General features: G+C 37.5%; 1 protein-coding gene across 5 annotated transcripts in view; it reads right to left on the reverse strand.

The window, feature by feature from the left end:
- Positions 1–25,555, reverse strand: part of INTS6 (integrator complex subunit 6) — an 87,507-nt gene that overhangs the window by 60,890 nt on the left and 1,062 nt on the right. For 3 of the 5 annotated variants that reach the window (XR_006656484.3, XR_006656485.3, XR_006656487.3), the window contains exons 1-4: positions 24,821–25,456; positions 24,344–24,421; positions 23,417–23,566; positions 5,927–6,016 (exon numbers count right to left, since the gene is read on the reverse strand). Coding sequence is in view for 2 of the 5 variants with exons in the window: in XM_024568630.3 (XP_024424398.1) it covers positions 5,927–6,016; positions 23,417–23,566; positions 24,344–24,421; positions 24,821–24,931 (429 nt within the window). In the remaining 3 variants the exon portion in view is untranslated. Of the gene's footprint in view, positions 1–5,926; positions 6,017–23,416; positions 23,567–24,343; positions 24,422–24,611; positions 24,692–24,820; positions 25,457–25,555 lie in introns of those variants that run through there. The other 2 variants (XM_024568630.3, XM_053916776.2) reach the window with 2 other exon arrangements.

Below are 25,555 nucleotides of genomic sequence, written 5' to 3' on the forward strand. Positions count from 1 at the left end.
AGTCCATTCTCAAATTTAACAATTCTAAAGGTCAAATTAATTTTCATCTTGACATATTTTGATAGCCTTGTAAGTCAAAATAGTTTTAACTTGTTTTGTTATTCATTTTCACATGTATTTTTTTGGTAGCTTAAAAAATATATATATTTGTAGTTACACTGTGCTCTCTAAAACTATGGCTTCCAAATCCGTGCATCAGAATCAACTGGGAAACTTCAAAAAATATAGTTTCCCAGGTCCCTGTCCAGATCAATTGAACGAAAGTTTCAAGAATCAGAGCTGAGGCCTGTGTATTTTATAAAACATCTTAGGTGATTTTGATGCAGCCATTTGAAAACTACTGTCCTCAATCCCACAGTAGTTTACATAGGATCAGAAGAGTCACAGAAACGTGTCTACTAGGAGCTTTCCTTACAGGTACGGTGTGTCATTACTTATTGGTTCTGACAGGCTGATAGACGCAGGGTAAAGATGCTTCACCCTCTGAATAAAAACAACTTAGATAGATCTTACCACCGACTTCTAGATAATAGATTAGTTATTGTAGCCACAGAGTTTCATTAAAGAGTAATCAGCCAGCATTTCTTTTTAATTATCCTATTGTAGTGTTTGTGATGAGGTAATCCTTAAGAACATTCCCTTACATATGACCTTAAAAAAATAAGAGTATTGCAAACGTCAATTGCTGAAAATCCACTATAGGTATTAAATTGAAATATTTCATCAACTCCTTTTAATTGTGCATATTTATTATACATATTTTAATATACTCATAATTGCAGATATATTTTTCTATAGTACAACTAAAGCAGTAAATCAGGGGTTGACAGAAGAACAGGGCAAAAAATATGGGTTAAAAAAATACAAATAATTTGCCTGTAGCAAATTCTTATGAAATGTTCTCGAGAAGTTGTATTGATAGAGACTAACACACAGAGTAATGCTGTACGTATGTGCAGAGTATCTGAATCACAGGTCAGTAACACAGGCGCTAGTCTTGCTGCTGCTGCTGGGCCCCTGGTACCATCACTATGAAAAGGCACCACCACGCAGGAGACGTGAAAGCACAGCAACACGTTCGCACACAGGCCTGCGGGGTGCATTCTATCACACTACAGTGACGTACCTCAAGGTTCCTCGGTGGTCTTTTTTTTTTTTTTAATAATTTTAATTTTTTATTGTTATTCAATTACAGTTGTGTGCCTTTTCTCCCCCTCCCTCCCCCACCTCCACCCTCCCCCTTGATTTTGTCCATGTGTCCTTTACAGTAGTTCCTGTAATCCCCTCTCCTCACTGTCCTCTCCCCACTCCCCCCTGACCATTGTTAGATTGTTCTTAACTTCAATGTCTCTGGTTATATTTTGTTTCCTTTTTTCTTCTATTTATTATGTTCCAGTATGCTAAGTGAAATAAGCCAGACGGTAAGGGACAAATACCATATGATCTCAGCGGTCCTTTTAAAAAAGAAAAAAAAAGAGAAAGTACCCTGAAATTCTAGGAATACAGGGGGGAAACAATTTTAAATATGTGTTTCAAAGACTTTACTGACACAATTTAAACAGTACTGACAGCTTTTGGCACATATTTTTAGTAATTTTAGTGAAATAAAAACATCTGGGGGGAAGAGAGATGTGGTATCTGAACTATTTCAGACACCAGAAATGGACCGTCCTTTTAATCAGTACAGACCATGAAGAGTTAAATACAAACCGTAATTATAGATCCTAATCACAGATTATCCTTGTAAAAGGTAAAACTATTTACACTGCCCAGCATGCTCCTGGAAAGTCACTAATGCCAATGGACATCGACATCGCAAAGTCTGATGAGGCTTCTGCATCAACTCTGGAGAACTGAGAGGTTAAAAGACCCCAATTTATAGCTACTTGAACGTGTAGCTGAGATTACTCAGACACTTTTTTTCCTATACCACATGCCCTTTCTGAACATCTGCCAAGAAGTTATAAAAGTAGTTGTCCTAGTTTGTCTTAAAAAGCTGGGAGAAGCTCATTAAAGGCAGAACTTTTAGTGTCAAAAACCAATAGTTTTTTTTTTTTTACTGCAAATATTTTCTTTAAAATGTTGACTTCCAGTGCCGTCATAACACTGATAGAGATGCAGAAAGATTCTCAGCATATAGAAACCTCATATTTGAAAGATAATACTACTATTAGCACTGTCAAGGAAGAGAAAAATAACTGCTACACTTCCTGGAATGTCATTCATCACCAAGAAGGTGCTGGCAGGACTTCTTCAGGCCACTTTATTGAGCAATATAGTTAGCCACATGTTTCTGGAATCTGAAGTACAGAATAGTTTTCCACTGCAAAACAGTACCAGAGAGGAGTATTGCAAGAAACAAAGACCAGAAAAAAGTGTTTTTCAACAACTCCAATTATAATTTAGTAAATTCTACCAAAACATTTGACACATCAGTAAATGGTACTATGATTATTTGACCACAGTATGTTTTTCAACATCAAAAATTACTACTATGGAGGTAAACAGTCTAGTTTTCTCATGTATCAGAATTTAAAGTCCCATCTAACTCATCAGTGAAAATACTGCAAACCAATTTTATCAAATAGCTGTATTTAAAAAGAAAAAATATTTTTAAAATACACACATGCTTTTCCAACACAAACAGTCATCAAAAGTCCTAGTGAGTTTTCAAAAACACCACAGTAGAAACACACCCCTGACACCTCAGACAACAGCCTGGACTTAATTAAATGAGGCCACAAAGATAATAAAGACGTGGATTCACGTAAAATGATCATAAACATCTCAAGATTATTGTCCACAATCCAAAACTGCCCTTCTTCTAAACCTAACACACTGCTACAAGGTGAGCTGTCACAGAGGAAACAGTATCCCTGTATCATTTTAACAAACAAGTTATAAGAAATTGGGTTATTCCAGCCAGTATAATCTTAACCAGGTCAAGAGACAATATGGCACCCAAGTCTTTCCATTAACTATTTTCTAGGCTTAAAACAACTTCATACCAGGCTTCTTTATAAATTTCACACATATATACTATAAGCCACATCCCTCTACCAGATCATCCACAAGATCCTTGAATTCAATCAAAATTAAATGACTACAAAAATCACATTACATAGAATTTGACACACACACACACACACACACACACACACACACACACAAGATAGGTGATAGTAACCCTCCCCTCCCCCGTTAGTGCTCGGATCCACTCAGTATGGACCTCCACTGCAGCATTCATAAAGCCATTTAATAAGCGATCTCCCCCATGAGACTGTGAACTTGAGTACCAGAAATCCACCCTACTTATCTTGGTTATCCTCATTGCCCGGGTTATCATAGTCATTCAAGGTACACCAAGTGAATAGGAACACATTACTTCATCACAAGTGCAGAGAAAGCTCAAGTAAACAAAAAGGAAATCAGGTAAATAGGAGGTAAATTTTAAAAGCACACAAACACAGAATCAGAGAGGCGGAAGATACATCAGGAAAAAAGCACTGGTCTGATGGGGCTGGAATGTCTTTGGAAGTCAGATAAATTCTAATCCACATTTTGGAAATAACAAATGTTATAACCTTTAGCAAATCACTTTGCCTCCCTGGATCTCAATTTTGTCATTTCTAAAATAAACAGTATGACTAAATGAACTCAAAGTTTCCTTATATGCCATAAGGATGATTTTAAGGCGGCAGGAACACTTATTCCTGAAAAACAGCACTAACAGAACACATGTAATACACCATGCGAGATCGTGTAACTCTGGAGCAAAATGTATCGTACGGGTGGAAGGCACAACTGCACAAACAGTAATAGGTCACATCAATGGCAGCCACAGGCATCGAAAATCATATACACTCATACCTAATGTGAAAAGTACTGACATTTTCACTCATTCAATAAATCTGAAAAAGAATCAAGTTCTGCCAAAGGCAAAGATTAAGAGAGCTGAAGAAAAAGAGACATGAAGGAAAAATTCTGTTTGCTATTCACGAGAAGAAATTACAACACAGATCACATGTAGCACACGTGTGTGCTCATGCCCGTGCACACACAAACACAAAGAGGAAAACAAGAAGCATCTTTATGCTTTTTATGAACTGAAAGGCTCCTTAAAATGAGTAATGTAATTTAACTATTTGGGCTAGAACAAACCAATACTTCCCAACATTTTAGCAAAAATTAAGCTTCAACAATATGCACATCAGAGGTACATTGTCTCTGCCCCAGAAGAGGAGTCTTATTGGGACACTGCAAACCAAACATGCATAGGATCAAAGACTTTCCTAAACTCGAAAACCACCAACTCACAGGCCTATGTTCCAACTACATAACCTAAATAAAACTTTGCCTTAAAACAAATAAGCACCCATTTATGATACAGACACTCAGCAAAGTGTGAACAGAGGGAGCTTACCTCAACATAATAAAGGCCACATATGAGAAACCTACTGCCAACATCATACTCAAAAGGCAAACACTAAAAGCTTTCCCACTAAGATCGGGAACAACACAAGGGTGCCTGCTTTCACCACTGCTATTCAACATAGTACTGGAGGTCCTAGCCACAGCAATCAGACAAGAAAAAGAAATAAGAGGCATCCAAACTGGAAAGGAGGAAGTAAAACCGTCATTATTTGCAGACAACATGATAATGTACAGAGAAACTCCTACAGTCTCCACCAAAAAACTACTCAACCTAATAATAAGTGTTTTGGCAAAGTAGCAGAGTACAAAGTCGATATTCAGAAATTGATGGCATTTTAATCTACCTAAAGTTTTCAGCTCTAACTCCATGAATTACAGCCTTAATTCCCTTTAACTTCAACTGCTCACACAAAACAATTTTGGCTTTCTTCCCCCCAATCAAAATCAGGAAATCACAATCCCTTATTGGCTCCAGTGCTTCACAGTAAAACACGTTCTTCTCTCCACAGCCCACCGAGCACTTTCACATACATCATTTCATTCGGTCTTCCAACAATCCTATGCGGTAAGGCATGAACTATCATCTTTATTTCATGGACAAGAGATCGTAAAGTTCACTAATAGAAAGTAGCTGAAGGAAGGCTAAAATCCACATATTCTTACGCCAAGTCTAATTTGCATTCCACAATGTCACACATAAAAAGTATTGCTAAAAATTACTGAACTTAAAAATGACACTTTCCTACTTAATCAAACCCTTTTTAAATATAGTGAGAATTAAAGTTAAGACTCTAAAGTGAATACAAACAGTAGAGTAGTCTACACCATCTCCCTTCTATAACATACTTTAAAAAATAAATATAATGTTCAAGAGCAGTTCATATACTACAATAAAAACAGCTTAAAGTTAAAATAATTCTATTGTATTCACCCTATCACACCAACAAAACCAATTTTGCATAATTTTTGCTAATAGAGAGTAAATAAGATTAATAATTATTATAGAATATTTGACTTAGAATAAAAATGTCTGAACACCTTCACTTTTCCTAGTCTTAACCTCCTCACGGCTTTGCTATACTCTAGTTTGGTAGTGTCCACAGTGGAGTGCATGTGGCAATCCACTCAAATATGGGAAGAAATTATTAGAATGCTGTCCTCATTTTTTGAACCTGAAAATAAGAATTAACTTTACTAAATGTTTTGTATGAGCTGATACTGTCACCCTCACATAAACTCAGAATTACACATATAACCAGGCTGGGGTAGGTTCAGAATTTTTTCACAGAAGGGACTGCTACTCAAGAAAACTCAGAGAGCACTGCTACAGACAACAGAGAAGGCACATGAGCACCAGGACACAGGTGGCTCTAGCGTGCAGCAAACAACCAAAGAGCTTCTACAGAAGGTATTCAATACCCTGCCGTGCATATAAAAACAAAGCCTTTTTAACTTCACTTTCATAATCCATGCTGACAGAAACATAACTTACCTCATCCTGGACTCCACTGGTAGTAGTCAACTTGCTCCCATCAGTAATTGTAATAATTATTGCTGGTTCCAAGAAAAAGGGGTTTCTTCCCTAATGTCAAAAAACACATTAATTATATTAAGGTCTAGACATTAGCTTAAATTTTCTGGGTAAAAAGTCAATTCTCAGAACAGTGCATAAATCCCCTTCTTCATTGTTAAATTTTGCATATGATATATAGCTTTACTACATTAAAAAAATTAAGAGGAAACAAACTAAACAGAAGATGACCTTAAAGGAATGCAATCAGGTAGATTTTCATTTTTTCCTACATTGTTTTAATTCACAGCGAGCATTTATATTTATGTAACTAAAAGAACTTAATTTCTTAAAGGGGATTTAATAGTTCAATTCTAATAATTCAACATATGTAGATATTACAAAGTGAAAGAATAGAAAGATAATATTTTCTGAGAAACTTCTTTTAAAGGCAGGCAAAATAGTAGGCGAACATCACCACGTAATTCAATCTCTAACGTAATCAACTGTCCCACCAAGTGATTAGGTAGATGGATGGAAGGGCTCCAAGAGCTGGTTCCACGCAAACACTAAGGCTACTCTGGGCTTAGCAAAATTAGTAATAGTCCAACATGAAAAGTTAAAATTAAGAAAGAGTGTTACTTAAATTGCTGGGCGGAGAGCACAGAAACAGCAGCAGCAGTGACAATGGAACACAAGGCTTACAGCTCTCAAACGCACTCCACCTAAGGAGCGTTACCAACCACCTTCCACCCAAATGTCGGGTCAGGCCATTCTCAAGCGATTCTAGGCGACCTATCTTCCGAGACGCTCATATACACATAAGCTTATCTTTTGCACATAAATGGCTCTCATTGGAGATATTAAGCACATTCTGCGCAAAACTGTAACCAAAGGGCAGAAGTTTCAAGAGGGTAAACCTGGTGTTTGAAATGGAGGCATCAAATTCTCAGCGACTAACCATGTCTAAGAGAATGAAGTTTTATTGGAGATGATGTGGAAGAGCACACGACAAATTTTACTGTGCATGTGAAGCACCTGATAAAATGCAGGTTCTAATTCGTAGGTCTGACGTGGAGTCTAGTGTTCTGCATCTCCAACAAGACTGCAGGCTAGGAGATGCCAGTGTGCGCAGACCATGCTCAGACTAGCAAGCACACAGAAGGGTTTTACACGCATGCAATATTCTATGGTTCTATAACCTTTCCCTTACACACTTCTAAAAGTCTCATCACTAGCATAACACAGTACATATTCAACATCTGCTGAATTTACAAACACTTTTTACATATAGTAATTGTGATTATAACCTAATCATCATAAAGACTCGAGTGGAGCGCCTGGTACCCTTTCTTGACCAAGTTACACAACTTCTAAGTGGCATATACATTTTTCAAACTGGTATCCAGATGAAGAAAGCTTCCTCTGGTCAAATTTAAAAAAATATGTTGGACATAACCTCTAGAAGACTTTGAATGCACAGTAGCATTCAAATGTTACAGAAGCCTTGTAGGAAAAAATATGAATTTACCTTCCCTTCCCCATCCATGGGAAATAGAATACATTTTTGGAAATGTTACACTATAATGCCTCTCACATCATTTACCCCCAACATAAATAATAAATTCTAATAATACAGGTCTTCTCATGGACCTAGAAACAGGCAGTGTTCATGCCCATCTCTGAGCTCTGACTGGTTCCCTAAAGTGGAATGCTTTTCCTCTTCCCTGCCCACAACCCACCCAATTCCTAATCAATCTTTAAGGTCCAGTCTAAGTCTTCCTCTTTTTCCATGAAACTTTCCCGGATTATTCCAGCCTTGAATAATTAACACCCTTTTCCTTCTCCAAATTCTGATATTAGTAGTTTCCAAACCTAAGTTAAATAAACATAGTATGCTTATATTTTAACAGATAAATAGAATAAAATATAGGTAAATAGAATGTTTAAGTAAAATTGGATTTGGAGTGGTTTCATGCAGTACATTTTGAATGCTACTTCCCTAAACATTTATCCTCTCTCCGTAACAAATTATTTTTAATTTAAATATATAACACCTTGCACAACAAAGATATTCAACACTATTAAACTCGACACTTAAAAATGGTTATAACTGTAAATTTTGTTGTATTTCTACTACAAATTTTTAAAAACCCATCATCTTGTGTTATTTGCTATTGTTTTGTGTGTTTCAAATACAGTGAAGTCAAGGATCTTGTCATATTTCTTCCTTAGCCCTAAGCACAAAATATTAAAAAGAGGTGGGCACTAAAATATTCATTATTCACTAATTATATAGCCTAACAGAAACCTGCCCTAGTTCACAGAACCTTTTAAAATTGCTAAAACTTCAATAAGCTTCGAAAAATACAGCTATGCTACCTTCGCCTCAATATAAACAAGTACTTCCCAAACTTCACACATAACTCACGAATTCGCTGAGCTAGAAGGGTGTCCCGCTCCTCCCTCCTGTATCTGTCCAGTCATCCCCGTCCACTCACGTTCATGTCTGTCACTCAAGCACAGAAATATGAAATAAAATAATATTAAGTTCTTTCATGGCTTTAAATTTTGGAAAATTCAGATAAAGATTAAAGATAGAAAAAAGTAAAGAAAAATACAACCATTTCATTCAACCTGTTTATGTGAGGTACTCTCAAATCTTTACCTATAATTGTAACTTCTTAAACTTTTTATTCTCAGTAATTATGTTTATGAAGTTACTCAACTGGGACACAGTCCATACACCTATATTAGAACTTCCCTCAAAATTCACCTTGGTCATAAAGTAATTATAAACAAACTTTTGCTTAGTTATAAGACCTCAAAAAAGAATTAAATAACCTCTGCTACAACAAAGACAGCCAGTAGAGGGACTATAAGTTTACTTTTGCCATTAGCCGAATTAAACTCAAGATGTTTTATTCTGAAAGCGATGGTTCTGGGAAAGAAATCTAGGTATGTCACCAGAAAATATACTGCAAAGTATAAAACCTACCTCTAGAGCTATTTGCTAATGGAAATCCTGTCATTTATAAAATTTGAGTTTAATATTGGTCAAAAGGCTCAGGTAAGTTTTTATAAAGTAAAAATTTTCACTTAAGTTCTGTCAATAATTTTAAAATATTACAGTGTTAAACAATTCAATTAAGGCTTATACCAATGAGAAAACTTAAAGAATATAACTCAAATAAGTAGAACTTATCCACTAGAACCTAGTTCATTTCTGTACCAAAAAAATACTCTTGAAATGTTAAAACATTTTGCCAACATTTTGAAAATGTGAAAATAAGGCTAATTTCTCTCCAAATATTAATTAGCCTGATGTGCAGAATCAGAATTTTTCTTTAGTCCTCACCTGAGGATATGTTCATTGATTTTTTAGAGAGAGGGAAGGAGAGCGAGAGAAACAGCAATGTAAGAAAGAAACACCGACTAGTTGCCTCCTGTACACAGTCCAACTGGGGATGGAACCCACAACCTCTTGGTGTACAGGTGACACTCCAACCAACTACGCCACCCAGCCAGGGCTCGAAGGCTCAGAATTTTTAATTTTACCCCCAAATTGTCAACAGACTGGGGGGAGGGGCCTTTTACTATACCCTTAAACAGGTCTTAGCTATTATCTTCTGAAACAAAAGGAAGGCAACTCTGCGCATTCAGAAAACCGGTCATTGCTGCTCTGCTTGTGGGACCAAAGGCTCCAGTTTTCCTCCCAGTTCTTTGAACAATCTCATGAGGATGGCACCGGCCTGTGCCAGCCCCACTTCTCCGTGACTCAGGCTCCTGCTGGGGAAGTGCACACCGAGGGTGAGCATTCTGGCTCCCCAGGGGCAGCATCTTCTGTGAACCCTCACCTGGTTCCCACTACCTGGCTATTTTGCTATGTGCCAGGAAAGCTACAGTCAATAGCAATCAACAAACACTTCTAGGCTAAAGAGTATCACCCAGAAAGAACATCAAAAACTTCCGAAATAGCCCACGCTTTTTCAGCCTGAAACTTCCTTTTCAAGTAACAGAAGCAACAAGCTGGAAGCCCTTTTCCAAGAAGGAAAGGGCTGCCTTGAGAAGTGCGTGCAATACCAATGCAGCTCCTCAAACGTGCACTCCGCGAGTCCTCAGCAGGACTGCTGCTAACACCTTTGTCATGGTTAGGTTTCTAGATTAGAGCCTCAGGTTATCTTTCTGTACATCTTTGTAGAATCTACTTAAACAGGAAAAATATGAAACGAAGCCTGCATTATCTATCGTTATTTTCCTCTATTACCACAGATAATAAAGAGGTAACAATAAGAAACCACCTCATATTCCTTTTAGAAACTTTTTATGTAATTCCATAATTTTTCAAAATTCAGATTCTATAAGAAAAATATAAATGTAGACACTTTAATATTAAACATAATATTCTTCTACTTTAAGCTTATTTCTAAAAGTATCTGAGGATACAATTCACATCCAATGACTGACTAGTCATAATAATGATAATAATGATTATTATTACAACTACACATAATTGGGAAAATAAGCTTTTAACCCATACTTTGCAGGAGAACTAAACTGACACTCTTCAGTTCGGTATTGCTGACTTTCGACATTTGCACGGCACAGCCAGAATCTTTTTTCAGTACCACTATTACCTGTACTACTATTTACATACTTAATATTTTTCTTTAAACCAGTTCCATTGTTTTTATTTTAGCCTAAAACTACAGTAGTAAGATATGTGAAATCAGAGTCCTAATTATATTTAATTAATTATATTTTCTATTTAATAATTCCTTGTCATTAATACTGCTTAGCTCTTTTTGAAAGAATGGGGAGGTTCATTATATCACAGGGATAAATATACAACAGGTTAATTACACATTCCAAACAAAATATAGTAATATTTAAGTCAATAAAGACCCGACAGGCGTACATTTAACCCAATATTCCAAGGCCAGAATTACAAATTTTGTTTGTTTTAGAATTCGGCAAGAATTCTGTTAAGAGCTCAAGTGATATGGTGTAAATGAGTCTTTCAAAATAAAAACTCTAAAATACTCATCTTAAAAAATTAGTGCCTTAAACATAACTAGCACCTTGACCATACACAAAAGACCTCTGAAGGATACGTTACAAACTGACTGATCATGGTTGCCTCTGAAGCGCGGACATGAGCAACTGTGTAACTGTCTACAGTGCTTAAAACTTTAAACCAGGGCACTTACTACATATTCAAAACAAGTAATGTTGAAAATCAAAAGGTGATTAATATCGAAAAATAAAACTTTAAAATCCTGCTAATATAGAAAAACCTAGTATCTTACAATATATTCAGGTCTATACTTTAAAAATGTTAAAATTCCATATTAAAAGAAATGTACTTTTAGTTTCAAGCAGTTCCACTATACAATCGTGTGCCAATACAGTTCCTTTACCTAACCATAGAATTTCTTATGTTAAAACCATAACATAAGAAGCACTGTCCCAGAAATTGAAAGGTTGCAGGTTTGATTCCAGGTCAGGGCACATAGCTAGGTTACAAGTTCGATCCCCCATCAGGGCACATAAGGGAGGCAACTCATCAATGTTTCTCACTTTCTTTCTCTATTTCCCTTCCTCTCTAAATATATCCACAGGTGAAGATTAAAAAAAAAAAAACATAACAGCATTAAAAATAGACGGAAAATTAAGGCAAGCAAAATCAGGAATCTCATATATTCATTTTAATACAGTAACAAAGGAGCAATATCCTAGAATTTAAATAATAAACCAAGTAGTAATGATGCAAAAAATACTAACTATAAGAACTCGAAAACTGTGTGAAAAAAATTGCTAAGGGAACTCAACAATTCATAAGACTAAGTACACTGCATCAAAGGGCAGTCATGTAAATTCAATGTTTAACATATTAAATATGTAATAATTTCACAGAATTTGAGTTCTACATTTGAACTGGAATATAAAATTTGAATAAGATTACTCTAACAAATAAATAGCTGGTTATGGCAGTGTTTAAAAGTATCATCAGCCAAATAGTGTTCATATTGGCATAAAAAGAATAATGAGTGTTATCAGAAATATAATTTTACTTAAGAAATACTAACACTCTGGAAAAAGACCTTAATATATTTATTATATTTATTGTATTGGGTAATATATTAATTTGGGAAAATATTATTTCAGCAATGCACGTAATAATAAACACATTAGAAACATGGCAAAAAAAGGAAAATATAGAAGCCAAGATGAAGACATATTTTCAAAGACAAGTGAAGTCATATAACATGATGCTGAAAATTAATCTGACTCCAAAAAATCATACGGATCTGCCTATTTTACTGAGATTAATCCTCTACTTGGGTTGTTGATTACCACTAAGCCTACAGATGTTACCTTTGCAAAAGTCTGGTTAAGTCACATCTTTAACCATTATGGTTACTTCCTTCTAAAGACATCCGCACTACAAACATGAGTATGCTCTCAAAAGAATCATTCACACACACAACAGCTGTCCTACAAAAAAGATGGAATTCTACCATAACATTCTACGTTAAGTATCCTCAGGAGAGCAACTGAAAATGAGAGGAAACTACCTAATAAGTGCTGCATATCAGTGAAGTTAGCAATAAAGCATGCAATTTAATAAAGGGAAAAAACTAACGATAAGCTCTTGGGAAAACTGAATCTATTGTTTCCCATATGCTACAGCTGAAGGCCAACCTGAAAATAATGTAATTAAATAAATCATAATGAGATTAATGTTAAGGGTCCCTGTTTTGTAAAAAATATGGTTTTTCATTTTCTAGAATGAGTGATAATCTAATTTCAGTAAGATTTTTAGGAAATATTTAAATTTCTCTAAATCCATTACGTGTGTGCGTGTGTGTGTATATGCTCTCAATGCGTGTGTATATATGTGTATATACATATAGATACACATATATACATATATATGTATACACACAGACACAAGTAATGAGTTTCTAGAAATCTGTTCTTGCTAGATACCAATTAAAACATTTATAAATGCTTATGCTAAATACCTTCCCAAGTGTATGCAGATTTAAAATTTTCAAAGTACTTTACATTTTGGGGAAATAAAATACTATCCACATATTTGGAACTACTGTTAAAAAAATTTATATAAGCCTTCCTAAGTACACATATAAATCCACCAAGGTTTTACCTTAGAAGTGAGCCTCATGAAAAAGTAGATGTCACATACGGATGACTGCAGACTGTCCCGTTTTAGACTGCAGCTATCGCTAACAAAAATGGGAGCTCTAAGAACATGACAAGACAATTTTTTCACTGGATCTACATTCAATAGAGAAATCTTGTTTGGCATTAACACCTTATCTATTATGGGTTAACAATAAAATTTAGATATAAAGACCTTTACTCTTTTTGCTACCTGATTGTGGCCCAATTTTCTGGAGGTAATCTCTTGATTTTTCTTTCTAACTTACTGATTTGAGAAATGGGATTGACAACTAAAACTGCACAACAAAAGAAATTCATTTTACATTAGTTATTACCTGCCAAAGTACATCTATGATCAGGAACCATCATAGCTAAGGCATCACCAGGGGCCAAGACATCGTCTTGCTTATTCCTGACAATCCAGAAGTACTACACCTTGCCATTTTCTTTTACATCTAGCCTTTGTAACATCACCCACTGTGGTTTTCTAGAGCCAACCCTTCACAGAACACTGCATAGTCAATCATCTTCAATTCCAGTGATTAAAAATAATCTATTGTCAAAAGTAGTAATAACCTGCCCTGGCTGGTATGGCTCAGTGGACTGAGTGAACACTGGACCACGAACCAAAGGGTCGCCAGCCCAATTCCCAGTCAGGGCACATGCCTGAGTTTTGGGCCAGGTTCCCAGTAGGGGGCATGCCGGAGGCAACCACACATTCATGTTTCTCTCCCTCTCGTTCTCCTTCCCCTCCATCTAAAAATAAATAAATAAAATCTTTAAAAATAATAATAATCTATTGTTTTGAAACTTTCAGAATAATTATTTGGATGCTTCCAGTGTTTAAACTACAGAATACCTGGAAGCCCTTGCTGGTGTTTCCTAATATCTAATTAGGTTTATCAAATTTAAGACAAAAGGAAAGTATTCATTTAACATGCTAGCATTAATCCTGAAATTTACTAGTAATAAACTAATTACTTAACAGCTAATGCTACAATTACTTTTTCTCAACTATGAAGAACTATTTTAATTTCTACAATAAACTATTTTAGATGATACGATTCTTCCAAAGGCCACCACGAGTCCCCTAGTTCATCTGGCCAAAACTATGGATAAAAAATGTTAAAACATCATACCCTTTTAAGACACAGATTAAAAAAGCAAGTGTCCATAGAGACTAGTGGTAAGACACTACTAGGCTGATATAAATTTGTCCTTTAGTACAACCAATCCTCTTAATTATAAATTAAAATACAGTTTACGAGAAAGTATCTCTCGATATACCAACAATCAAATTTCAACTCACATATACCCTAAAAAAGAAATATTGTCACATAAAAAAATCTTTAAAAGGCTTGTCCTATTATGTTTTCCCCACAATAAATCTACATTACAAACAATAAAAGGGATCACACGTTTTTTGCATTGGGCCTTTGTTCTATACAAAAACCTCCTCCCTTCACCTTATCCCAACCATCATGGACTTGAATTTTAAAATATACTGCTACAAAGCCCTAGCAATGGACTCAGATTTAAATTTCCTCGAAGTTTAAAACCCTTCTTGCTTTGAAAATCAGAAAGTTTCTTTAAGTGCTCACTATTATTAAACTGGTTTTGAACAAGAAACTGATTTTGGGGAAAAGATTTCTGTAACACCAACAAGTAAGTATTTTTGGAGCAATCTATAGAGATTCAGTTCAAAACCAAAAATCATGTGTCCCTATGGCAGGTGATTTTACTTTAGTTGCAACAACTAAATAGCTAATTCTAAGCTTCTTGTGATGGATTATGACAACTCTTTTTTCCCCTCAAAAATGTCATATTAGAAAGCTTTAATCCTGTTAAGTGTTTACCATACTATTAGGGATGATTATCATCATCATCATCTAAATTCCTACCATGTACCAAGCAGACACTTTGCTAGATAATTAACAAATATTATTTCTACAGTCGAGCTTAGATTTGGGATTCCCAACAACAGTCTAAATAAAATTTCTGTAAAAATATATGTTACTTCTAATTCTTATAAAAAATTTCCAAGATTGGCAGCATCGCCACTGGGTAAGGTCCTGGGACTTGTCAGCACTACGTCAGCTAGTGAGTGGCAGCGTCCGGCACAGCCAGCTCTGATGGGGCAGCTCTTTCAGTACCGCACGCTTGTTCGAAAACAAACTGGACAAGATACTCTATGTACCATGATTCCACTTTCTAAATTCAAATAAAAATTCAAACAATAGTAATACGTGTTAAAATAATAAATTGTGTTGTACTTCCCTTGATCTTTACCACAATCCTGCAAGACAGACCCTTTTACCCTATTTTCTTATAGAGAAACTAAGGCTGATAAGACTTTGTCAGGAACTCATGGGTGGAGTGGGAATACACAGAGCCAAACAGATCTTTTTGAATCTTAAAAACACAGTGATTAGAGTATTTCAAAATTATCTTACGTGAAAAGAAATATACATTAACTAATTACAAGACTGTCCGAAGCAAAAAGTTATAATTATAATACTAATACTGGCTGGCATACCACAGTGAAAAAGTCAATTAATTTTAATTAACTGACTAGGTTAACAGCCCTATGTTAACTAACTATATGAAAAATGTAATAAACTATCAAATAAAAAATCAAAAAGTGCAATTATACATATACATAAATTAGCATTTGGGCCTACTAATGGTAAAAAAAAGAAAAGAAAAAAATCTATCAATTATCCTCCACATTTATGTTCTTATGTCTTTCCAAACAAAGGAGTGGGGAGTTAGGAGGGTGTTATAAGACCAAATCTAACATACTGGCAAAAGGATGCCTGGTTTTCAGAGGAAGCTAAAGGATGCCTATTTCATTGGAGAATTATAAACATACTCCGCAAAAAAAGGACTCAGATCCACTGCTTACCCCTTTAATTAAAATGTATTCTTAAATATTATATAAATTACTAATAAAATCTGCATAACTATTCCATAACCAACTGCATTCTTTAAAATAGTTCAGAAATATAAAGAAATTAAGCATTTTGCTTTGCTAGGCCTTACTGCCATCTATAAAATGGAAGACATGCAGTGAACTTCTAACATCACTTTGAATTCCTAAGCCCTGTGAAACAGTAAACACAACAAAGTACCTATAGAAAGTCCAATGAAGAAAAGTTGTCAGTAGACGCAAAAATTCAGGTTTTTTCAGGAGTCTATATGTAATGATCACATATGGAAATGAGAATATTTTGTTTATATCAGATTAAATAAAATATATAATCAACAGAAAAAAAAGTGTATATAAAAGTTCACCAAGTTTCACACTTAGGATTGGGTACTAAGTTCTATCTCAATAAAAGGCTGGTGGAAGAAGAGAGATCTGGGAATAAATACAACCTAAAACAAAACCAAAAAAAACCTTCAGTATTTTATTTATGGTCTCGTGACCATGCTTAAGCCAAATAGGTTAATAATAAGGTTAAACAAAAATTAAGTTCATATGAGGAAATTTTTTAATTAAAAAAAAAATACATGGCTGGTTTATGTAATCAACCAAAATAAATAAATAAAAAGTCCACCAAAACAATTTTAGGTGAAGGATTACAGAATTATGCTGGTTAAAAATAACTTTAAATATTTAGGAAAACCTCAAGCTATAAAATATTGTGCAACCTCACTGAAGAAATCCATGACATGAACATGGATAAATTATCCTTTTAGCTAAGTCTGACCACAAATGGCCTTAATTCAAAATATCTGAATAAGTGAATTCTTTCATGCAAATATTAGATTTGTTACTGGCCTTTTAATTTTCAGTTGTACGTAGTTTAATACATAATTACTGACAATTATTTTTCATGAAGGAAAAATAAAATTCTCTTTAAGAAATGGAACCTATTATTTTTGCCTTTTGTAGTTATTTCTTTTTAATAATTCCTAATTAAGAATGCAATAATGTCCTTATTCTTTTTCTATTTCTTTTGAAAGATCATGACAGAGTGGTTTTTTACCCTTTAGAAAACAGACTTAGAGTGTAAAATTAAGAAGAAAATTTAGAGCTAGTGTTTTCAAAGAAATTAAAATCTTCAAATTTTTTAAATTACCACCTTTAAAATTAATGCTCAATGGCAAATAAATCATATCCTTTTTACCCTACTTTGAACTCAGTCAAACCTTATTAAAATATCCCTTGATTTACCCAACAGATGTGCCCCTCAAAGCTTCCCTGCAAATCACACTTGTATAAATCTCGATTTAAATGCACTAGGGGGAGCTCCCTATTTGAAACAATGTTAAAGCGTGTGCTTTTGTCTCTTCAGGGTTCCTTTTCTAACTTTTATTCCTGCAAAACAATGACTTTCTGATTTACCTACTGAATTATTTACATCCAGCTTTCACTTAAATTTTTTTTTTAAAACACTACCTCTGTACACTACCCCGTGCTTATCAATTGCCATTATGACAACTTTGGCCGAGTTACAGTATTTACTTTTCACACTGCTTCTCCAAAAAGAATACAAAGCCAAAGAAAAAAATATACACTTAATATACCACTAATAGATTTTAAATCATGTAACAAAAGTCAGCTTTAAATATCATTAGATTTTTAAAACTGTAATTTCAAATTTTAAGCTGAAAAATAATGAAAAACTAGAGGTAAATAATCTACTGATCAAAAAAGTATGCTTTGTGTCTTACTGAGCAAACACTTCGTAATTTTTAAAATACATCGTACTCTATCACCTCACTTAACCCTCTCGTTGATTCTTTAATAAGGGTGCAATGGCTTCATTATTGGCAATTTGGAATAGGAAGCAGCAGAGGGGGACAGGGTGGGAAAGGGACTGCCTGCCCAATGATACAAAATAATGCAAATAAATGTTAAGGTCAGGGGTGGGGTTCCAAATTTCACATCCCTAGCCAACCCCTTCTTTTACACAATTAAATCAAGATGGAGAAAAAACATTTATGCAAATTTGCCTGTAAAGTCCCCTATCAGCCCATACTAATTATTGAAAATCATTGTAGGAGGCTTGGAAGATCAGGGGCTTGCTAGGGTCTGAGCAGGGAATGACAGTCAATCACTGGAGGTGGGAATACTGTATGTCTGCCTGCAAAAGAAAGATGGAAACTTACCCTAAAATAGTACAAAAATTTACTCAAAATGAATTAAAAACTTAAATAAATATAAGACCTAAAACTCCTAAAAGGAAATAAGAGGAAAAGCTTCAGAGACATTGGACTTGGTAATGATCGCTTGGATATGACCCCAAAAGCACAGGCAACAAAAGAAAATATTGATAAACTGGACTACGTCAAAAACTAAAACTTCTGTGACCCAAAGGGCACAATTAGTAGAGTTGAAAAGGCAACCCTAGAATAGGAGAAAATATTTGCAAATCACCATATCTCATAAGAAATTAATATTCAAAATATTTAAGTCACTCCTACAACTCGGAAAAAAAGGTTCTTAAGTTAGCAAAGGTCTTGAATAGACACTTCTCAAAAGCCAATAATATACCAGTCTAACCAGAATACGAAGAGATGCTCAACACAAATAATTAGGTAAATGCAAATAAACCAATGAGATACCACCTCACAGCCCTTAGGATGACTAATACCAGAAAAACAGAAAGCAGTAAGTGTTGGTGAGGATGTGGAGAAACTGGAATTCTTGTGCACTGTGGAAATATAAAATAGTGCAACTGCTACAGGAAGCAATATCACAATTCCACAAAAATACAGAGATTTCATACATGATCCAACTGCACTTCAGGGTATATACCCAAAAGAACTGAAAGGCAAGATCTTTCACACTTGCACACCACACGCATAGCAGCATTATTCACAACATCCAAGAGGTGGAAGCAGCCCAAGTGTCCACCAACAGATGAATGGATAAGCAACATGTGGCATGCACATACAGCATTATTCAGCCTTTAAAAACGAAACACTGACACATGCTACAATATGTATGAATCTTGAGGACATCATGCTAACTAAAATAAGCCAGTCACAAGAAGACAAATACACTGGACCCTTGAAAGTGGGCTTGAACTGTGTGGGGTCCAATTATATGTAGTTTTTTTGTTTGCTTTTTTAAAATTAAGTATGTACCCATCAGCACTAGTCTTTTCTTTAACATTTTCTTCCCCCTAACTTACCCTATTGTAATAATACAGTATGCAATGCATGTAACATCCAAAATGTATTGACTGTTACCAGTAATACTTCCAGTCAACCGTAGGCTATTAGAAGTTGAGTTTTTGGTGCATCAAAAACAGGGGTCAGTGTCCCTAAACCCAGTGTCATTCAAGGGTCAATTGTCCTGTGGGATTCCACTTATATGAGGTATCTCTAGAGTAGTCGGATTCATAGAAAAAAAAAAGAATGGAGGCTGCCAAGGCTGGGAGGAAGGAAATGAGGAATTACTGTTTAATGGGTATAGAGTTCGTTTTGCAAGATGAAAACGTTGTGGAGATTGGCTGCACGAGATTAGCATGGGAATGAACCTAGCACTACTGGACTACACACTCAGAAATGGTTAAGACTGTAAATGTGATGTTATGTCTTTATCACAATTTTAAATTTAGGGAAAATATTCAGGAACTTAAGATTTTACCAAATACAATTCACCATTGTGCTTCCAGTTCACGTTCAGCACAATAGTGTGTTCAAGTATAATCTACTTTCTTTTGAAAAGATGTCTGTAGGTCAATAAATACCAAGCTGTGGTTAATACATTTGTTGATAGCCTATGGGAAAACAAAAACCCAAATGGGAATCAAGTTTTCATTTCTTGACCCACCAACGTTAAAAGGAAGCCTGTATTTTGTACCACTTGAGTACTAAATGGAACTGCTTGGGTAATAAGAAAAAAAGTACTTATAGAACTCTATCTGAATTTTCTGCTAAAGAATAAAATTGGTTAAATTATTCTCCCTAAAATTCATTCTATTTGATCTTGTTTAAAAGCCACCATTTTTCAATGAGTAAATGGCATTGAAAATCCTCAAAAAAATTAAACATACATGTATCTCATGTTAGGGTACTGGCCAAGGATTATCTTTACAGAGAAGACAGGACAGAGTAGCAGGTCAGGTACCATTCTAAGTCCTGGAACACTCTAATGAGCACTAGCACTTTGAGTCGTAAGAGCCTGGACTCAGTCCGGTGACCAAACTGATGAGTTATAGGCCAGAATTATATTTAGCATCTAAACCTAACTTCAACAAGGGCACTGGGGGACAATGCTGAAAACAATGACAGAAAACAATTTGGGACAAAATGAAAAATAAACCAATCTACATATAAAACTTTAATCAGACTTCTAAAACTTTAGATGTGCTCTAACTTTAGATATTAAGGCTGGTTCAGATCTTCAGTGGCTCTCAAAAGGTCAGCATTATTTTTGAAACTCTTGTGAACACATGTGAAAAAACATACACACACACACACACACACATCGAATTTAGCTGCAACAGGCAATTTAATGAAGTGCTACTATAATTAAGGAAAAGATTGACTAGAAGCTATACATTGTTCCCTGATTGTAGAAATATCAGCACTGATTATCAGAATTAAATATTTATAAGGACTTCTTTGTGTGTGTTGTGTGTTTTGCTTTTTTTGTTTGTTTGTTTTCTGCAAAAATTTTTCAGGAGGATATCCAAAGTGCTTGGGGGAAAAAAGTGCTTGAGGAAAACACTCACCAAGGATCATTCTTTGTCCTTAGCTACTCTAACCTTACTGAGGCCCTGCAAATTCTGTCAGTAACCTAGCTAACATCTCGAAGACATTTTATTTAGAAGTATGCTAATTTAACAGGTGCAATATAAAAAGGTATTAAGGTAAAAAGGTACTAAAAATACTTTTGCTTATTGGAAAATCACGTATGTACTTATGTATGTGGGGGCAGCAGGGGGTCAATCCGTACACACACATACACACTCACACACTCACACATGCCCACATTTAGATATTTAACAAAATTATTTAGGAACTTCAAAGGCTTTCAGATGCTCTATAAAATCAATACGCTTTCCCCTAGCTCACCTTTTCTCATTTCCTTCAATTATTGTGATCGTTTGCAAGTATTTAGTACTGTGGGCTCCGCAGATCCCAGGTACAGAGCCTGATCCAAGTGAAGTGTTTACGCAAAAGCGCTGATGTTACAGAATAAAGGTACTCCACAGAAAATAGGCAGATAGAAAGTACTTTTACAATTAAAAAGAAAATACATGAACTGAATTCAGTTATTAAACGTTTGAGACATCCAAAATTCTTCACAATTTATCCTTTCATTGAATTGTAAATGTATACTATCTAAATTAGTAAGAGCAAATCTTACGATGAAAAATATCTTCTGGAAAGATGTCTTCTTCTCACTAAACACTTTATTCAATCATTTTAATTTGGAAACTGTGGCTTCCTAAATTAGTTTAATGCTAGTGTCATTTTTTATGTGCCATTTCAGGACTTATGCATTCATATTACTCCTGGCCTCCTTGCTTATTCATCAGAATAGCTGAGAAGTATTATCCCTCCCCATTCTTCAATTAATAAATCCTAAAATGCAAAAGCCTCCTAATCTCCAGGCTCTTCTCTTGTTCAAAGTGGTAACAGCACAGCAGGACCACCTTCCACCTCAAACTTTCTGTAAGTTTTATCAGCAAGAACTTAAGAGACTTCCAGTGGAAGATGGCAACTGGGAAAAGGAAAATACAGGTGTAAATTACAAATACCCTCAGTCGCTCCATGATAATCAGTTTTTCTAAGAAAATAACCTAGGAAATATTTTTAATTAGCTTGTAGGAAGTGAATGTGTCTATTTGCCCTTCCCACTTATGAAATGTGATCAGAGAAATAGGAAATCATTAGTTCTGCTATATATTGACAACCTGACATCCAAAAAAGGATCCTAACCCTAACTAACCAAATAATGGCATGTTTCAAATTGGTTTTTGAACTGAAAGAAATTTTGATCAAAATCTTAATCAATGAAAGACTTTATAGCACTACATATGACAAACGACTATGAAAGGGAAAGAAATCCATTATTTCACAGAAACAAACTGAAAAATTCATGGCAAATCTGCCTAAATTACTGAGTTGCAATAAAGCAACACAGAGGAGGGAGACAAAAAGATTAATGTGCCAAGTTTACCTAATTAAACAATAGAAGCACAATTACATAAAAACAGATACAAAGTGACTCTGAATTGCAACTACTTTAAATGTTATATGGTCAAATTTCCCGGAGAAGTAAAATACACACGTTTCTAAACCAAAGGAACAAAGGAACAATTCAGTTTCTTTCTATATGAATCAATCACAAGTTGTACTAAGAGATTACTCCCCCCTGAAATTTGTCAAACTCATTAAAACAGTGGCTCATGAAACTTGCAAAAAGAACAAAGTGTATACCTAAATGTATCATTGTGTTAAGTGCTTTGCACTACAGAATAAAAATTAAACTTTTGGTTTAATAGTCTTCTATGTGTAACATTACACATACATCTTTTATTTTCCAGGCCTGCAATCTCAGAAAGTTGTAACAGACTACCTTACATTCTTCCCTAGTGAACCACCATGTGATTTAAAGCGTTTGTCTCACCTGCAAACAGATTGAAGCTAGTAGAGGGAGGAAGTGGCAATGTGGGAGGCAAGGGAGTAAGGAACAGCCTCTTTCCAAGGTTTTAGAGGAAAATAAATAAAACAAACAAACTGGACCTGCCATTTAATTCAGGAACGAGTTCAGAATTCTTGCTGCATAACTGCATATTGTATAAGCTTTAAAAGCTGAGAAATTCTAATGTATTTGGCCAGTTATTGCACTCCTATGAAAGTGTTACCTTACAATATGGTTAGGTTAAATTAAACCCTGATACAAGAAACAGAAGGATTTCCTCTCACATTTTTACTAATATGGAAATGAAGACTACTATTTAACTAGTAGTTAAAGTACTACGGACACATTGCCTGTAGGTAGAGAATCAGAGAAATTTGAGTGTGGTGAGTTTTACCCTTTTGTGTGATGAGTGCAAGGTATTAAAACCAAATTCATGTCGACATTATAGCAAAGAATTCCGTTTCTAATTCTCAATACAAGTACAGTTTAAGAAGAAAAAAGGGCCATAAAACCATATGCGTATGGTCAGTTTCACTTTCATGTTATGTGCACGTCTTAAACTTCACTCTGAAATGTTTTATACTCGTACTTCATGTTATAGTTTTTGGACTGGACTGGGTTTTTCCACAAAAAGAAAAATCAACTTTTTTCCACCTTAATATTCAACCTACCTGCCCATAGTTGTCTATGCCAGTTACTAATCTATTTAAATTTAATAAATCAAAAGCTGTCCTTAGGGATTGGCCAAGAGTCGTAAGTCCTTCTGCCTGCAGGTTTTTCAGTTCATTCATAAACGTTGCATGGTTTTCTTTCCATCCGGCCTAAAAAGAAAAACGTAAGATTTTTTTTTTCTCATATTTTAAAGCCATGTATACACGGCCAGCCTTCACAATCTGTGGTTCCTCAAGGGGCTGCTTCACTTCACACTATGGTGTGATTGACTAACGTGCCAGTACCTTACCACCGCTGAAGAAACTCTTCCAAACGGGGCCAAGAATAAACCTACAGCTTTACACAGCCTAACTGCCTGATAACTTCCCCGGGAAACTGACTCCCTGACCTAATACCCAGAAGGTGGGGATGCAAAGTGCTGGTGGAAAGCAGACGTGAGCAGGACTTCCGAAGTTAACCGACAGCTGCCCCGCGGACCTTCGGCCTCTCCGCGAGAACCTGAAGCCCAAGCCCCGCAGCCCCCCGGCCGGGCTGCCGGCTCGCCAGCCTCGGGCCGATTCCCCTTTAACGCCAGCCCGGGCTCGGCTGGCGGCGGCCGGGCCGCTGTCACTGGGGCTAACTTGAATAAATATCCCCCACAGTTCATTGCTGCCGCTCCCGCCGCGGAGGGGAAATGTCGGCCATGTTGATCGCAGCGCCGCGGCCGCCGGGCCGGGCTAGGGAGGGGATGGCGGTGGCCCCGCGACTCCGCGCCGCGCCGGGACGCTCCGAGGCGGGGGAGGGGGTGGGAGTCCGTGGGGGAAAGGACCTCAGCGCCTAGAGCACCGCGGGTGGGGGAGGGGAGCATAATGAAGGGTGAATGGGGGGGGTGGGGAGGGCAGCGAGGAAGGAACAGGGAAGGGAAGGGGGAGGGCGAGGGCTGTTACCTTGATGGCATAGGGAGGCTCTTCGAAAGTGACCAGCATATACCTGTCTCCTCTGCTGGCGGGATCCCGGGCTCGGAGCTGCGGGAGAGCGGGTGGGGGACGGGAGAAAGAACAGGGCGAGCGAGAGGGAAGCACAGAGGCGAGGTTACGAGGCGGAGAAGGGGCGCCCAGCGGCCCCGCAGCCCACCCCCCACCCCCCCCACAGTACCGCACACGCAGCGGCCACCCCTCCACGCCGCCCCCCACACACAGATCGGCTCCTACACACCGCCTGGGGCCGAAGCCCGGGCCCGGGCCGAGCACGGCTCGCAGCGCCCGCCCGCCCGCGCGGTGGGGGAGGGGGTCCCCGAGCCCAGCAGCTCCCGCAGTCAGGTCCCCGACACCTCCGCCTCGCCGCCCCCGGCCGCGCTCCCCGCCACCCCTGCCGCCCGTGGGCTGCCGGGCCGGGGTCGCCGCCCGAGCTCGGTCAGTCGGTACCTTCATGAAGGTCTCTACCGCGCCTTTGGCCGTGTCCAGGTAGGTGGTGCCCAGATGGCTGCGCTGGTTCATAGAGGCAGACGTGTCTATCAGGAACAGTAAGATGGGCATAGTGCTGGCCGGGGACACCGGGGCCCGAGGTGGAAGAGAAAAAGGAGATGGTAGAGGTGGAGGCGCCGGTGGCAGCGACCGCCGCTACGCGGGGCGGGGGAAGCGCGGTCCCCGAGTGGAAAACACCGTCTGGGTCTTTCCTCCGGCTGCGGGGAGTTTCTCCCCCGATAGTTGAGAGGAAACTCCCAGACCCAGTCCTCCCCGTCGTACCCCCGTCTCCGCCTCCTCCTGCCTGCCTGCCCGCTGGGGCGGGCGCCCGGCCGTCTGTCGGTCGGTCCGTCCCCCCCGCCTCGGGGGTCCCGTCCCCGCTCCCGGTCCCTGTGTGTGTCCCAGCGGGAGACGGGCCTGGCTCCCCACCCCACCCCCGATGCAGGGAGTGGGGACCGAGGAGCTGACGGAGAGGGGAGTGGGCTGAAGGGAGATTGGCCCTGGGGCTGTTGGGAGAAGTTTCAGGGACTCCCTCCGCACCCCAGCAGTGTCACCACTTTCTCAGCCCCTCTCGCTACTGAAGCGCTTTTCTCTCTCACACTCCGGTTTTAACTCGGGCAGGGGCTGCAGAGGCACCGCCCCCTGACACGTCCTCGTGCCACGTGACGCACCGCTCCGCTACTCCATTGGCCATCC

Source organism: Desmodus rotundus, chromosome 13 (genome assembly GCF_022682495.2).
Source record: "Desmodus rotundus isolate HL8 chromosome 13, HLdesRot8A.1, whole genome shotgun sequence".
Classification (NCBI taxonomy): domain Eukaryota; kingdom Metazoa; phylum Chordata; class Mammalia; order Chiroptera; family Phyllostomidae; genus Desmodus; species Desmodus rotundus.